Source organism: Nelumbo nucifera, chromosome 5 (assembly GCF_055504915.1).
Source record: "Nelumbo nucifera cultivar China Antique chromosome 5, China Antique-T2T, whole genome shotgun sequence".
In the NCBI taxonomy this organism is placed as follows: domain Eukaryota; kingdom Viridiplantae; phylum Streptophyta; class Magnoliopsida; order Proteales; family Nelumbonaceae; genus Nelumbo; species Nelumbo nucifera.
The window spans coordinates 46,787,842-46,804,060 of record NC_142653.1 but is presented as its reverse complement, the minus strand read 5'-3'; the positions used below and the strand labels follow the sequence as shown (position 1 = coordinate 46,804,060).

Genomic DNA, 16,219 nt, shown 5'->3' with positions numbered 1-16,219 from the left:
TGAAGCCTTATTATTAGAATTATTTGGTTGTTAATGTCGACATCTTCCTACATCTTTACAATACCATGAGCTCCATGCCCACCAAATTTTAGTACATTCAATTTTTCTATGTATCCTCTTTCATCTCTCTCTTCTCTTTAGTGTATAGAAAGCGAGAGGGAGGATAGACAAGACACAGGGAATGTTCTATGGAATTTTTTGTTTTTATTTGTTTTTTAAATAACCATATAAGAAAAAATAAAAAAGCATTATTGAACTTTGTTTTGTTTTAAAACGAAAATACCAATCATTTTCAAATTATTTTTAGAACGACTGAACACAAAAAACAAAACAAAACAAAACAAAACAAACAAACAGTTCACATTGGATCGCCTACCTATATTTTGGTTTAATTGAAGAAATTTCATAAGATATAATAGAGAAATTAAAAAAAAATAAGAAATATATCTATTAAATTAATTGATCAAATTTTATCTTCGGAAAATGTTATTGATCAAAGAGAACTAGTGACCTGTTAGCAATATGTAAAATGTTGTAAAAAAAATGTGAACTATTTCTTTGTTTTGCCACCACTACTGTGTATTATTAATAACACCCCATTAATCAAATCATTCGAACCAGACCGAGTAAGAGTTAAACCGTGACCCACCAGCTTCTAGTAGACTGTTTATCAACAAGATACAAAATTTTTGAAATCGATCTACCGCCGCATACAAGATGTGTAATACGGTTGCTACTGCACTGAACCAGAAGCAAAGTCCATAATGCTCAGTTTATTAGTATGGCAAATTGCTCGTTCAATCAAGACAAGGAAAGAAACGACGCGATAGTTCATTGACTTACTGTTCTGAATTTAAGATGATGGAGATAGAGTCATTAAATTAGTTGACTTGCTAATTAAACGGTGACCGTAGTAAGCTGGATCAATCCCAGCCATATGTCTATTGCCTAGTTCCCTTGATTCTGGTTTTGGTTTCTTCAATCTCACCTTTTCAAACTTTGAACACAGAACTAAATGGTTGTTAAATATTAGACAAAGAAACAAGTAATCTGAGCACTAGGAGTGAATATTTTACAAAACATGCATCTATAAATCTGAGAACCCATGTGCACCTATAAATATTAGACAAAGAAACAAGCCATCTTAGTCGTTTCATAAAATATTTTGTACATTTTCGTTTTGGAAACGTTACTGTAGTCTGTAGACGAAAATAAGTGTTGAAGAGACAACCCATGTGCACCTTAATTGTTTCTACGACTCAGAGAACAAACACAAGTCTGTTAGATCAGCCATCTTTTTTCTCATTTCACCTCTATCCCTTAACATATCCAACATACATTCTGGGTACCTCATGATGATCAACAGTATTACCTTTTCTCTTTCCATAAAGGAGGGATAGCTCCTTCCAAAGGTGGATAAAAGACGTCACCCATATTAACATTAGAACTTTAAACTTCTGCTGTGGAAGATGGCTATGACGTGGATCATGGCTCTTCTATCAACCAACCAAAGGAGTGAAAGTTTATTTTTTCCATCAACATTTGTCGTTCTTTCGGTTTTTTATGCTAACGAGTTGTAGATTCAATTATTTTTGAACAATTCAAGCTAGGTAACATAATTTCTATATTCAATACCCTCTATATTTGCTTTCCATGTTGGATATAAATTTAATTAATAAAATTTACTGGTGAGAAATAAAAAAATACTTCAAATAAAGCATCTAAAGAAAAAGAATGAGAGTTAACTCTTTAATAAGAGGAAATTGAATGAAATAAAAAATAATAGTTGTAATTTACATTACATTTTCTACTCACAGTTAGGGAGTGATCAAATTCACAAATAAGATAATAGAATGATTTTAATAAAATTAATAATTCAAATTATGTGTTTTCCCTCATAATAAAGAAGGGAACAAATTAAAAAGCAGGGGTATTTTAATGAAAAATCCAAAATTTAAACCTCATTTACACTTTTAATAATAATATAGATATAGATAATATCTCTTTTCGATAATATAAGAAAATGAAATTTTACTAAGTCCCTCGATAGAGTGAGAGGGTAGATATTTTCAGCTTGAATCTTCTTTCCGGTACGAGACATGAAAATGATGAGCTGAAGAGGAAGGAGATTTAGATCAAGGAAGAAAATTACAGGTTTCAAAGACAATGACAAGATCATGACTAATGTGCACCACTATCATTAAGATGCAAGTATGAATCGGACAATTAAAATGTACAGCTGGATGCCGTGTTTTGAGAGCACAATTTTTGAAGTTGACAGATTGAGACTCATAATTGCAATTTAGATCTCCTACTCACGGGACATCTCCCCATAGGGTAATATGCGAATGTAGGAGATGTCAATGTATAGCTGTAGTGAGGCTTGGATAGGGTTCTTGTGGATTGGAGATCAAAACTGAATTGCCATGTTTGTGTGACTAGCCTCGTACATTACCGTGACCATTCCAAAATTTTAATTCATCTCTCTCTCCTTTTGTACTAAATTAACCTAAATCTTCGGTGTACAAAACATGACAAAAATAATAGGAAAATTCTATTTTAGTACCCTGAACTTTGGGGGTAATGCCAAGTTAGTACCCGAACTTTCAAACGTATCACTGTAGTACCTAAACTTTCAAAAAGTGTCAAGTTGGTTCTATCATTAATTGACCATCAGTTATCTGTTAAAAATGTCAAAACTACCCTTCAAAAGAAGATACTGTTCATTGTCTTCTACCTTGAGACTGAACCAGTTATCTTCAAAGAAAAAGAGAAAAAAACATGAAATGTGATAAAGGGAAACAATAACTGAAAGCAAAGAAATAACTAGACAAGAATATGTTTCAGATCTAAAGGTTGAAGACAATGGCTTCATTAGTCTAGAATCTCAAACACCTTAACCGGTTCAATCTTAAGGTAGAAGACAATGAACAATGTCTTCCTTTGAAGGGTAATTTTGACATTTTCAACAGATAACTGACACTTGGTTAACAGTAGGGACTAACTTGACACTTTTTTAAAGTTTAGGTATTACAGTGACATGTTTGAAAGTTTGAATACTAACTTGACACTACTCCCAATGTTCAGGGTTCCAAAGTGGAATTTTCCTTAAATAATAATTGGGTAAATTGTTGAAACCTCCCCTGAACTTTTGACGTAGTTGCAAGTAGACTCCCTTTGTTAGAATCCTCTAAAAAAGAAGTATAGAAAATGAAAATGCCCAAAATACAGATGCAATTACTTTCTCTTCATATAAATTGTTAGCACAAACCCTTCCAATCTATTTTCTGAAATTGATTTTTTTTTTCAAATTTACATGGATATTCTGGATATTTTTGTGCCTCTTGTTAGAGGATTGTGACAAAAGGGTGGTCTACTTGCAACTATGTTATAAAGTTTAAGAGAGGTGATTGCAATTATCAAACTTCAAGGGAGATTTCGACAACAACCATAAACTTTAGGGGAGGTATCAGCAATTTAGCCCTAATAATCTTAGAGATAAACCGAGCGACCACCAAGTGTCATCCGTCGTGTGGTTTCTAACCTTCTATGGGAGCACCTTATAGACAAAATCGTTGGCTCAGATTAACCTGCAGGTAAAATTAAACATTGCTTACTGTCTTTTAAAACCAGAATTCATTTTTTCTACCACACCGTACCACTTCAGATCTGCGCCCCACAACGTTCTACAACACATTCCCACTATTGAAAATATCTCCAAATGATAATACAGAAACAATGATGTGATTAGGAAATATTTTAAATACACGACTTGGATGTACTGTGTGAAACATTGTGGGGCGCAGATCTAGACTCCCGCATCGCAGGGCTAAAACAGAAACTCAAAGGCCTTAGGTCGACCCCACCGAAAAGTCACTTCATCTCGCTAACAGTCATAAAAGAAAATCAAGACTTTGATTTAGTTGTCTCAGCGAAGGCTACCACACTATTGTAGCAAATATACCAACCATGTTGTCCAGCATCCCTGACCCACACAATTTTCTACTTGTGAGCTCAGCCCATTTGGATGCATTGCGTTTGATGGCTGCATTAGGGGCTGTTTAACCAATAATAACCACCCACGACACCATGAACGGGGAACTGAGACATCTGAGCACTAGGAGTGAATATTTTACAAAACATCTATAAATCTGATGAGAATATTAAACCTCAGAATTATGCCCTTTTCATAACTTACCTTGACATCTCCATTTTTTGTTCCCATGCAAGATTTATTCATATATATTGATGGAGAGAGCCAGGAGTTGGCATCTGGTGGTGCATACCTGGCTACGTAACCTTGAAATGTGAAATGTGCAGGAAGCTCAACAATATGTCTGCTTTTTCCAACCAGGCAAAATTTTCCATCATTTTTGTCTTTCGACTATGACAGATTTTTGGACGTTATGACGACCTGGTGTTTTCTGAGTGGAGGACCAAAAATGGTCCTATTCATGCAGTCAACATTTACTTCTTATTCTCTTTTTTGCATTGGACTAGTTGTTAGGAACAGCCATTAGTTCGGCTTCATCTGGTCTCCTGTCGAACGCCATTAGGTAACGACTCAGGCAAAGTCAATGAAACGTACCCGACAATTCACGGTGACTTGAAGCTGTATTAGCAGCCCCCTGTTTCCCTTGGCCCCTTCACTAGCTTTCAGGATGCCTTTAACTCCCAAATATCATACAATCATGTGTTGGCCTATTTTGCTTCATCTCCTCCTACGGCTGCTTCTAATGATGAAGGTGGCAGTAGCAGTGGCAGCGTTGTCGACGTTGCCTCTGACAAAGCTCGGCTGCCAGGATAAATGTGGAAACCTCAGCATCCCGTACCCGTTTGGCATTGGTGATAATCCCGACTGTTTCCTGAATAAAGACTTTCAGTTCTTCTGCAGTGGCACTAGTGACACACCCCTACAGACCTTCAAGGGTCTGCCTGTTTATAACATCTCTTTGAAAGGACAACTGCAGACCGTCTCTTGGATGTCTGTGATCTGTTACGCGGAGGAAAGCGGAAACTTCACGCCAAAAATCTCATATTTTAATCTTTCAAAGGCGTACAGGGTCTCGGACACCAAAAACAAATTCATGACTCTCGGTTGTGCGATTGGTGGCGTATTGACTGAGTATAACGTCTCGTCGTCCTATGGCCAATGCTCTTCATACTGCTTGGACGATACGAAACTCACGAATTTATCTTGCAATGGCTATGGATGCTGCCAGAGCACAATAGCAGCAAACCTTAGTTCATTTTCTATGAAAATTAGAAACTATTACGAGGCCATCTATGCTCTAAACTTCAGCAAATGTGGGTATGCCTTTCTGTACGACGAGAACTGGGGCGATTTAGATACTTTCAACCTCTGGAATGAAAGAAACAATGTGAAAGACAATCTAAGGGGGAGACTCAGTCGAATTACACTTGACTGGGCAATTCGAAGCAATACTTACTGTGAGCAAGCACAAAGAGGAGTGACTGATTACGCCTGCGGGAACAACACCTACTGCACTAACTCCACTAATGGACCTGGATATCTCTGTCATTGTTTGCAAGGTTTCCACGGGAATCCTTATCTTGCCAATGGATGCCAAGGTATAAATTCTTTTGAATGGCTTCCTTTTGTTTCTCAATACAGAAGATATCTTTAATAAGTTAATTATACGCTAGCTTCTTCTCTAGATTGGCCGTTGTATATGGAGTTTATTTTGATCATTAATCCAGGACGGACGAAAGCGTCCTTCCGAGTACTTCATTCATTACTTGTTGTTTAATTTGAGAAATGACTCTAAGAAAACCTTAATTCTGGGTGCTTAGTACACGACTGGTCAATTGTAAACAAAAGCTGTGAGAAAGGAAGCACCAATTATGCATGCGGAAACAACACTTACTGCTCTTACTCCAACACCGGTCCAGGACATCTTTGCCACTGTATGGAAGGTTACCAAGGAGATCCTTATCTCCCTGAAGGATGCCAAGGTATGAATTTGTTCTTTTTTCTTTGTTTCAAATTTTAAATTGATGAAGATGATCATGAAACCTTCCCAGTTTCAGTTTCCTATATTAGTTAAAAATTCACTTGCCATAATCTGCGGAGACAGCAACATTGACATCATCAGAGACAAAGCCGGGATGCCGGAACAAATGTGGGAATATTAGCATTCCATATCCCTTTGGTCTAAAGGGAGATGATCCAACCTGTTTCAGAAATGAATTTGTGTTGCTCTGTAACACCGCCGTTGACCCTCCCCAACTGGAGCTTTTGGGCAGCTCTACACTGTTGGTCTCGAACATATTATTACAAGGCCAACTGACGCTATCCATGTGGTCTGCTATCTCCTGTTACATGGGGGAAAACCAAACCTCAGAAGGTTACAACACATATATGACACTGCCGGAGGGATACAGGATCTCCAACACCCTAAACAAATTCACCGTTATCGGATGTAACACACTGGGAATCATGTCTGACTTTAACGGCATTATATTCCAAGGTGGATGCATTTCATTTTGTCCATCTGCTACAAAATTGACGAAGATATCTTGTGATGGCATTGGGTGCTGCCAGACCGTGATACCAGAGGATCTGAGTACGTTTAATCTAAACCTTTCAACCTATGTCGAAGGAATCACCTACGCCTACACTTCAAAAATCAGCAGATGCAGCTTTGCGTTTCTGTCCGACCAAGACTGGTTCGAATCACATTCGACCGATCTATGGAATAGAAGAAATGAGGTAGAACTTGTCAACATTGGGATGTTCGTTCCAATAAAACTCGACTGGGCAATTCGTAGCAGTAACTCTTGCAAGGAAGCACAAAGTCGAGCATCCGATTATGCGTGTGGGAGCAGCACCTACTGCGCCAACGCCAAAAATGGGCCTGGATATCTTTGTCATTGCAAGCAAGGTTACGAGGGGAATCCTTATCTCCCTGATGGTTGCCGAGGTATGAATTCGTCACTTGATTCTCTTTTTGGCTTTATAAGATAGGGCATCTTAATGGGGTTAGTAGGCTTCTTATTTACAAATACAAGGTTTAGAAATACCTTATAGTCTTGTACAAAATTTTTGTACTGAACATATTGCAATTGCACTCTTCTGTAACTAAGCCTTAATGGCATAGGCCCAATTGCCCAAAGGCCGGCTCAGGCCTGATCTATAACTAGGGATGCAACTTGAGTTTATCCAAGTGAGTATTTTACACTGTTTTGTGCTCGAGACTCCAGGCCTAGGCCCAGGCCCATACAACTTTTGACAAAAGCCTAATCCGATAAAAACATAATTTTGTGTCATAGAAACTTACTAGAAGGAATAATATTCACAATTGACCTTTATGGTAAACTTTTCTATTAATAAATTTTGGAAATGATTCTCCTTTAAAATCACAATCTGAAAATAACTTTGACATGCATTTTACAATTTTCTTCACTGCTTCTATAACAACTTTATTGACAAGTAATTGATTTTTGTTATAGGTATAGGCTTTGGGATTCTATTTTTATTCATTGGTGTCTCTTGGTTATACTTCATCATAAAGAAAAGAGAACTCATGAAGTTAAAAGAGAAATTCTTTCGACAAAATGGTGGCCTATTTTTGCAACAACAAATATCTTTAAATGGAAGGGGTTCAGAATTCTTAAAGATCTTTACAACTGAAGAGCTAAAGTTGGCAACCAACAATTATAATGAAGAATGCATCATAGGACGAGGTGGTCAAGGCATAGTATATAAAGGAACTCTACTTGATCATCGAGTTGTTGCCATCAAAAGGTCTAGAATCATGGATGAGAGTCAAATTGAACAATTTATAAATGAAGTTATCATTCTTTCTCAAGTTAACCATCGAAACGTGGTGAAGCTCTTGGGATGTTGTTTAGAGACTGAAGTTCCTTTACTAGTTTATGAATATGTCTCCAATGGAACCCTTTTCCGCCACATTCATAAAACAAATGGCATCTCCTTACTCTCATGGGAAGACCGGTTGAGGATTGCAACAGAAACTGCTACTGCACTTGCCTATCTACACTCTGGAATTTCCACACCAATCATTCATAGAGATATCAAATCCACAAATATATTATTAGATGATAACTATACAGCAAAGATATCTGATTTTGGAGCTTCAAAGTTAGTTCCCATGGATCAAACCCAAATAACCACATTGGTTCAAGGGACCTTGGGGTATTTAGATCCAGAGTATTTTCATACCAGTCAGTTAACAGAGAAAAGTGATGTTTATAGCTTTGGTGTTGTTCTTGTTGAGCTCTTAACAGCTGAAAAACCTTTTTCTTTTGAAAGATCACAAGAACAAAGAAACCTAGCCACATATTTTCTTTCATTAATGAAAGAGAATCTTCTCTTTCAACTTATTGAAAATCGATTTGTAGATAAAGGAAAGACAGAAAATCTTCTTGTTGTTGCTGAACTTGCAAAAAGATGCCTTAATGTGAAGAGTGAAGAAAGGCCCACTACGAAAGAAGTGGCAATGGAGCTAGAAGGATTGAGAAGGTCAGAGAAACACCCATGGGTTCAACCGATAGAAGAAGAAAACAAGAGCTTATTATATGAACCTTCATACCTCTATCCAACATCACTAAGCCTTTATCCAAGTGAAGCATCTGGGCAGTATAATTCGGAGACAGATGTAATGTTATCAATGGATTTCCCCCGTTGAGATGATCCAACACATCTCTTAAGGTAAGTAAATATTTCTTATCTTTTATAAGTCCATGGTATTTGAAAATAATGTTCTCATAGATCTTCTAACAAAAAGAACAATAGTAGGACAATAAACTATGCGTTTTATGTTTGTAGAATAAGCTATGTATTTGGATGCTACGAGAAATACCTCCATATTTATTGAGGCCCATGGCCGTTTGCTAAATTGCTTGTGTTTATTTGGTTAGAAAAGCATCATTAGCAATGAGCTTAATGATAGATTGGATTAGGCTTCGTCTTAAGACCCATGAGTATTATGGTACAATAGATATCAGTACTAACTAGCTTTCAAATCATTATTGATAACGAATTGAGTGATTGCATGGATAATTATGATTCCTATTTATATATAGTCCAATGTAATTTTAAATAGAGTTGAGATATTCCAAAAGCTTTCCTTGAATCTCTACTTTTTCTTCTTTTTTTTCTACATTTATTTACTTAGTTCACATTAGTAATCATCTTCATATGTACAGTGTAAATACATATAAAATAATACAAAATACAAGGTTTTACACTCTATAAATATGTATTTGTACTCTTTCCAAACTGAGCCTATTTGTATTATACATATTTGTATTTATACTCTTTACAAACTGAGCCTTATGGTACGAGACTATTAGTTACTTTTGTCCTAAAATGCACCACGATGAATGTTTTACCTCATCTATGATAAATATTATTAGATTATTCACCGCATACATTTAGCATACCACTAATGTCAGGCCAAATGTAGTTATAATAGAAATCATGGTTCAAAGTATCAATACGCCCTTGTATATTGGCAGAGACATATCAGTACTAAAAAGCATGCGTGTTTATACTTTTTTTTAGTTTTTTCCAAAAAATTGGTTTTTGGGGATGTTTTATGTATATTTTTTTATTAAAAAAGAGGATTCCCAAAGCACCTATAAATAGGTGTATTAGGACCCCAAAGATACAATACAATACGCCAAATTTTTCCTCTGGGCAGCAAGTTAGTGATTCAACCATCTAGGTCAAATGAATCAATCAATGATATTATAAATAGAAAATAAAATTAATAAAATATAAGAAATACATAATACATATATAAATAATTATATGTGTGTACAACATATAATTATTTATCTAATGCATGAACAATTATATATCTATATAATTATATCGGTAAGTTACTTAGGCTGCATTTGGAAGCGATGTAAATCAAGAACTGATGTAAAATTTACATCATTTCGGTTTTATAGGCGTTTGGAAGGAGCGTGTAATTATGATCGACATAAAACTCCTTACTTTTGCGTGTGTTTGGATGGAGTGGAATTTTACATCAATAATTGATGTAAAACCTCATCAAGCATAAAGTTTTACATCGATAATCGATGTAAAACCTCATCAAGCATAAAGCTTTATCGATGTAAAACTTTGCACTCTTCCACCCATTGCATTTTTCGAAAAGCAACTGTCACTTTCACGGTTCAGTGTAAAATGTTATCAGTGTATTTTTATACCAATAACGTTTTACACTGATTCCAAATGCAGCCTTAAAGTTCCCATGTATTTTCTAACAAATTCTTTAATCTACTCTATATTTTGACCTCTCAAATTCTTCCTCAACATTTTGAGAAATTATATAAAAAGACCCCTTCTATTGGTTTGATGTAAAGAAACCGAAGATGGTGTTATCATGCTTTCAAACACAATAAATTTTGCAATTTGCCCATGAATGACAATATTAGAGTGTTTATTGACTAGAATACCCCCAAAAAAAGGCTCTTTTACATATTTCAATAAGAACAAATAAAATGGAACTAAGATCTAGTCACAACAAAAATTGTCCCAACACAGTTCCAACATGATATGTGACTGCTCATCTCACCATAAAACTGGGACCTACAAAAACACTGGGACCCACCATGCGTGTGATGCAGTTCTTTCCTAGTTCCATGCTTTTACATTTCATAGTATTTTGAAAGTCACTTTTACATTTCATAGTTGATGGGTCTGATTTGGGTAAAATAAATACAAAAATATTCCTAACTTGATAACGAACTAGAAAAATCTAATTCTAATAGGCCCAAAACCATACCATATTATTAACTAGTAGGGCCCATGCCATGAACAAGCTTTGCAATTGAGATGAAGAAGCCTTGTAACATTCTTAGTTGGGATGAGGCAGACCGATTTCAACCCGGCCAAACATTATTTTTTGGTTATGTATTGTTAGACAAAATTTGTATTAATTTTTGATATTTTTTTATTTTATTATTTTAAAGTATTTTATTAATTCAACCTATTATTAGTTTCAATTGTATTTTATTTTTGCTATTTTTTAAAATATAAGCATTAATTACAATTAAAGAATTAACAAAACTAAGTATTTACTATCAATTCAAATGAATATTTACCATATTTTTTATCATTTATTCATTTTCTTTTTATACCTTTTTGTTTCCAATGATTATTTGTATTTGAATGACTATTTTTTCGCATTTATGTTTTTTGTTTTCTACTTTTGTTATTTTTTATATGATTATTTTTATTATTTTTTATTTACTCATTTGCTTTCTTTATTTCCACAAACTCTAATTTGACAAGGATAATAGTTTAATTCAGAGTTAAGGATTTTTTTTTGAAAGCAAAGCATCTATTATATCAAAAATTTGTTGTTTAGAATAAGGGTGGGGAAAATCCAAATTAGAGGATGAGTAAGAAAATATAAATTGGATAGAGGAGGTACTCTTCAATGCGTATTTTTCAATAGGTCTTCTATTTCTTTTTCTTTTTTATACTCAATACCTAAATAGAACTCAAGTCCTCTTTCAACTTGGATTGGATTTTGAAAAAAAAAAATCAAAATATCTCAAATTTGGATCTATTTGACATTTAATTCTTTATCCAATTAACTAAAATTCCTAGGGTACATTCATTTCTCTATTTAATTCTAGAATTTGGATTTTTGGGTGTATTTACTATTTAGTTTGATAACAACCTATCCCTGTATATAAGTTCATTATGTTTGAAATATATTATTGTTGACTTGGGCATTAATTATGATTTCTTTCATTATTTTTATTTTTGTAAGATTTACATTTCCTTTTAATTCTTTCCATCATCATATAGGACAATGGGTTTTCTGATGCATTGCATGGAGCCGCACCAGTTGAGAAATTGCAAGAATTAGGACCTATTTCCAACAATTAGTGTCAACTTTTTTGAAAATTATTTGTTTTTTTCATCATTTATATGCAACAAACACGGAAAATTAAATAGTGATTTTCAATAGACCTAAAAATCAGGTTAGGTTCAGGCTTACATGGCTTTCCATCGATTACTTTGGCTAGTTGAAGTAGTACACATGGTCGATGCAAACTAACAACTGGAATATGTTTTGGTCTTTGTCTTGAAAATCTGTGTCATGCCTACGGATTATATGGGAACTTGAATGTTTGCAATAGCTTGACATTGAGTCCTTGCGACTGTCTCTCTCGGTTCCAGCCTCTTGGGCTATGTTTGGTTTGAAAGAAAAGGTAGGAAAAGGAAGGGAAAGGTAGAAAAATCTATATAAGGTTTGTAAAGGTTTCCGTACTTTTTCCTTCTTTTCCCTACTTTTTCCTTCAAACCAAACACAGCTTTGATGACCATGCATGGAACACCTGTTACTACCTTTCTACATGCTTGTAGAACAAACTAGGTAGGTGTTTGGCATCGGTGCTGGGAACCTTACACCGTTTTCTCATAAAAATAATGTTAAGCATGTGGAGTTGTAAGTACCATTTTTTCTTATTTTTTGTTTGGAACCGGTGCTGCCACATAGGCACTTTTTGAGAAAACATCACTAATTCTGTTTGGTACTAGTGCTGGCAGTAATGCTTTCAACATTGATCTATATTACCCAACATCCAGGATGATACCACATCACTATATTGTTGGCAGCAACATGATGTTTTCTCAGAAAACATTGAATTTGGCGTTGCTTCGGATCACATTTTCCCGATTTCCAAGGCATGGTCTATAGTAACATTTTCTCTGGAAAAACAGTACCAAAGAAGATGGCGTTGTTTGAAATACCACTTTCTCTAATGTGGTGCCTACATGGCACCGTTTTCTTAAAAAATGGCATCAATGCCAAACACCCACTAGATCAAAAGTGGAGTGTGGGATGGCCAAAGCTTCAAGAGCGTCCTTGAGTTGACATCTAAGAATGTCACATGCAATTTCAGGTATATTTATAATGAGAATGAGAGATATTTCACTTACTCCTTACGAATTTGAATCTCCTGCACATCAAATTAAAGGGTGTCATGTGAAGACCGCAACATGTGCAAATCTCACATGTGGAAGTGGGATTAACGGACGTTTCATCCCATCCCATTTTTAACATATTAAATTCATATTAATTTTAAATCAAATAAAAGGTAGGGAAAAGGTTTATGAGAAAGGAAATCTTCTTCCTCCTTGGTTCAAATCCAAGTTCAACGAACTCCTGACTATTCTTCTCCTTTTCAAATACAAGACAAGACATTTATTTTTCCTTTGATCTCTTCCAAATCAAAATGGCAAGGTCACAATGTTATAGGTAGAGACTAGATAATTTTAACGCCATCGACGGGAAATGACCAACTAAATCATTGGTAGTATTAATGTAAGGTTTTTACTTTCAGGGAGAGACCTCCCTCCCTTGTGTTTGACTTTTCCTTTTCCCACTCTTGAGTGCATGGGAAGACTCATTGTTCCATATTGCTTGGGAAAGGAGTGGAAGTAGAGTATATTTGTAGTTTTGCTCTCTCTATGGGTAGATACCCATAGGAGGAGAGTACTATAGATATTTCATGCAGGTGAGGGGGGTTGGGGGTGCTTTTCATGCGCGTACAGATTTTCAGATCTGAGAACACTCTATAAAAGGAGTGTTGGATGGTCCAGTTTTTATCAATCACATTTTTTACTTTGTCTTTTCTGCAAATCTAAGCATCAGTCTTCTTTGGTTCACAGAGGTCCAGTAAGCGAGTGCACACCTACCAATAGCTTGTGGGCTGTTTTATCTTAGTGACCGATTTGCGATCACCCGGTTGCATCATAGGGGGCAAATGTGGTTTTAAGGAGACTGACCAAGTGGCACAACTCAGCCCTCCTTCTCCTTGCAATTCCCAGTTCCGAGTTTCTATAACAACATCACAGCACTGCAAGTTCTGTTTTGAAAGTGATTACCGATAAGTTCCATTATGCCTTCTTTATTATTTTTGCAACAATCTTAAAACTGCATTTATGGAACCTATCCCTACTAACCCCTTCATGAGGAACCAGATACTGTCAATAGTTCCCGACTTCTCTAAGATTGAACCTTTCAATAGAACCAACTACAAGCATTGGAGACAACACTTGCTTTTTGCTTTAAAATAGTTAAGGGTAGCCTTTGCTTTGACTGAACCAAACCCATCAAACATGGAGGAACCAACCCGTTCTGTTGTTGTAGAACATTGGACTATAGCCGACCACCTCTGCACCAACCATATTCTAAATTGCATGTCCAATGAACTGTATAATGTTTATTCTTCCTACAATTAAGTCTATGAAATCTAGAATGCATTGGACAATAAGTATGCTCTAGAAAATGTCGGAAATAAGAAGTATGTAATTGCGAACTTCTTGCACTTCACCATGAAAGAAAACATGGACTTATTTGCCCAAATAGATGAGTTTCAAGTTCTTGTGGGGGAACTAGCAAAATAAGGCATGATACTGCTAGATGAATTCATTGTTGGTTCCCTCATAGAGAAACTACCACATACATGGAATGATTTCAAGACTAGTATTAAGCATAAGAGAAAGGACACTACTTTGGACCAAGTAGTGGTCCGAATTAAGATAAAAGAAAAGAATAGAAAGAAAGATGAAGACTAGTTTTCCAAAACCAATCTGGTGGAGGAAAAGACTATAAAATTCAAAAAGAATCTAAATGTGAAAAATGATAAAAAATTCAAGAAGCAAACAAAGAAAGGAAATTGCTATGTATGTGGCAAACCCGGACATTATAAGAATGACTACCAATACCAAAAGAAGGACTCTAGGAAACCGAAAATCAATTTGACTAAGGATGTTATCGTAGCCATGGTAACTAAGGTAAACTTACATGAGAAGCCGAAAGAGTGGGTACTAGACACTGATGCTACCAAGCACATCTGTGGGGACTGCAGTTCCTTCTATGAGTATACAACTCAGTCTGAAGGAGAGCAAGTCTTCATGGGAAACTCACAGACTTCGAAGGTCATCGACAAAGGAAATGTGCTCCTGAAATTAACTTTAGGAAAAATTCTAATGTTGAATGATGTGCTGCATGTGCCGGAGATCCGACGGAACTTGGTATTAGGAGAACTCCTCAACAAAGTGGGACTGAATCTCACATTTGAAGCAAACAAGGCCATGTTAACTAAGAATAATGTTTTTATTGGAAAATGATATAATGTTAGAGGATTGTTTGTACTGAATGTTTCTGATATTATTATGAATAAAACTACTTCTTCTTCTGCTTATATTATTGAATCTTTTGATATTTGGCATGCTAAACTAGGACATCATAGTGCTCCTTATTTAAAATGATTATGTAAATTAGGAGTTTTGAACATTCCTACTAATTTTACAAATGAAAAATGCCAAGTATGTGTAGAAGAAAAGTTCACTATGAAACCTCATAAAAATATCCAAAGAGAAACTGAAAACAAAACATTGCAACTTATCGGTTCCTTGTAATTAAAATAATTGATAATGTTGTTGAAAATAACACAATAATAGAGTCCTAAGATGCAGAGTTCTTTGAGCACATATTACCTTGGAGAAAAGAAACAATAAATAAAGAGCCTTCCCAATACCAAATTAGAAACCAAGAACAAGTGAGTGCTCAAGGAGTCAGTATTTCACTTAAGCAAAAACTAGATTTAGGAAAAGTAAAAGACAAAGAAGAGAAATAAAGTTGGGTGACAGAATGTTCACATTTCTAGTAGACAAAGACGTAGTAACCTATTAGGATGCAGTATTTTGGAAAGAAGCCATAAAAAATGAAAGACTCTTTAGTCATTAACCACACTTGGGTACTTATAGATTTCCCACCTATAACTAAGACATTGGATTGTAAGTGAATTTTTAAGAAACAACTAAAACCAAATAATACAATAAATAAATTCAAGGACATGTTAGTTGCTAAAGGGTTCAGACAAAACAAAGATGTAGACTTCTTTGACACCTATTCCCTAGTTGCAAGATTAATAAAAATTAGAATTTTGTTTGCTATAGCATTCATTTACAAACTAGTAGTTCATCAAATGGATTTAAAAACAACTTTTTTAAATGGGGAATTAGAAGAAGAAATATATATTAAGCAACCTGAAGGCTTCATAATGCCAGGACAAAAAAATAAAGTATGTAAATTAATCAAGTCTCTATATGGCTTAAAACAAGTTCTCAAACAATGGCATAAAAAAATTGATAATGTGTTAGTAACTAATGGACATAGTAGAAATGATTCTGATAGAT

General features: G+C 35.2%; 1 protein-coding gene across 1 annotated transcript in view; it reads left to right on the top strand.

Annotated features, from left to right (window-relative positions):
- LOC104589347 (uncharacterized) overlaps window positions 1–8,980 on the top strand; it is a 37,669-nt gene extending 28,689 nt beyond the window's left edge. The window contains exons 6-9 of the mRNA XM_088888209.1: window positions 4,613–5,592; window positions 5,815–5,976; window positions 6,099–6,944; window positions 7,474–8,980. Of these exons, the coding sequence (XP_088744335.1) occupies window positions 4,613–5,592; window positions 5,815–5,976; window positions 6,099–6,944; window positions 7,474–8,672 (3,187 nt within the window). The 3' untranslated portion in view covers window positions 8,673–8,980. The remainder of the gene's footprint in view (window positions 1–4,612; window positions 5,593–5,814; window positions 5,977–6,098; window positions 6,945–7,473) is intronic.
- The last annotated feature ends 7,239 nt before the right edge of the window (window positions 8,981–16,219 follow it).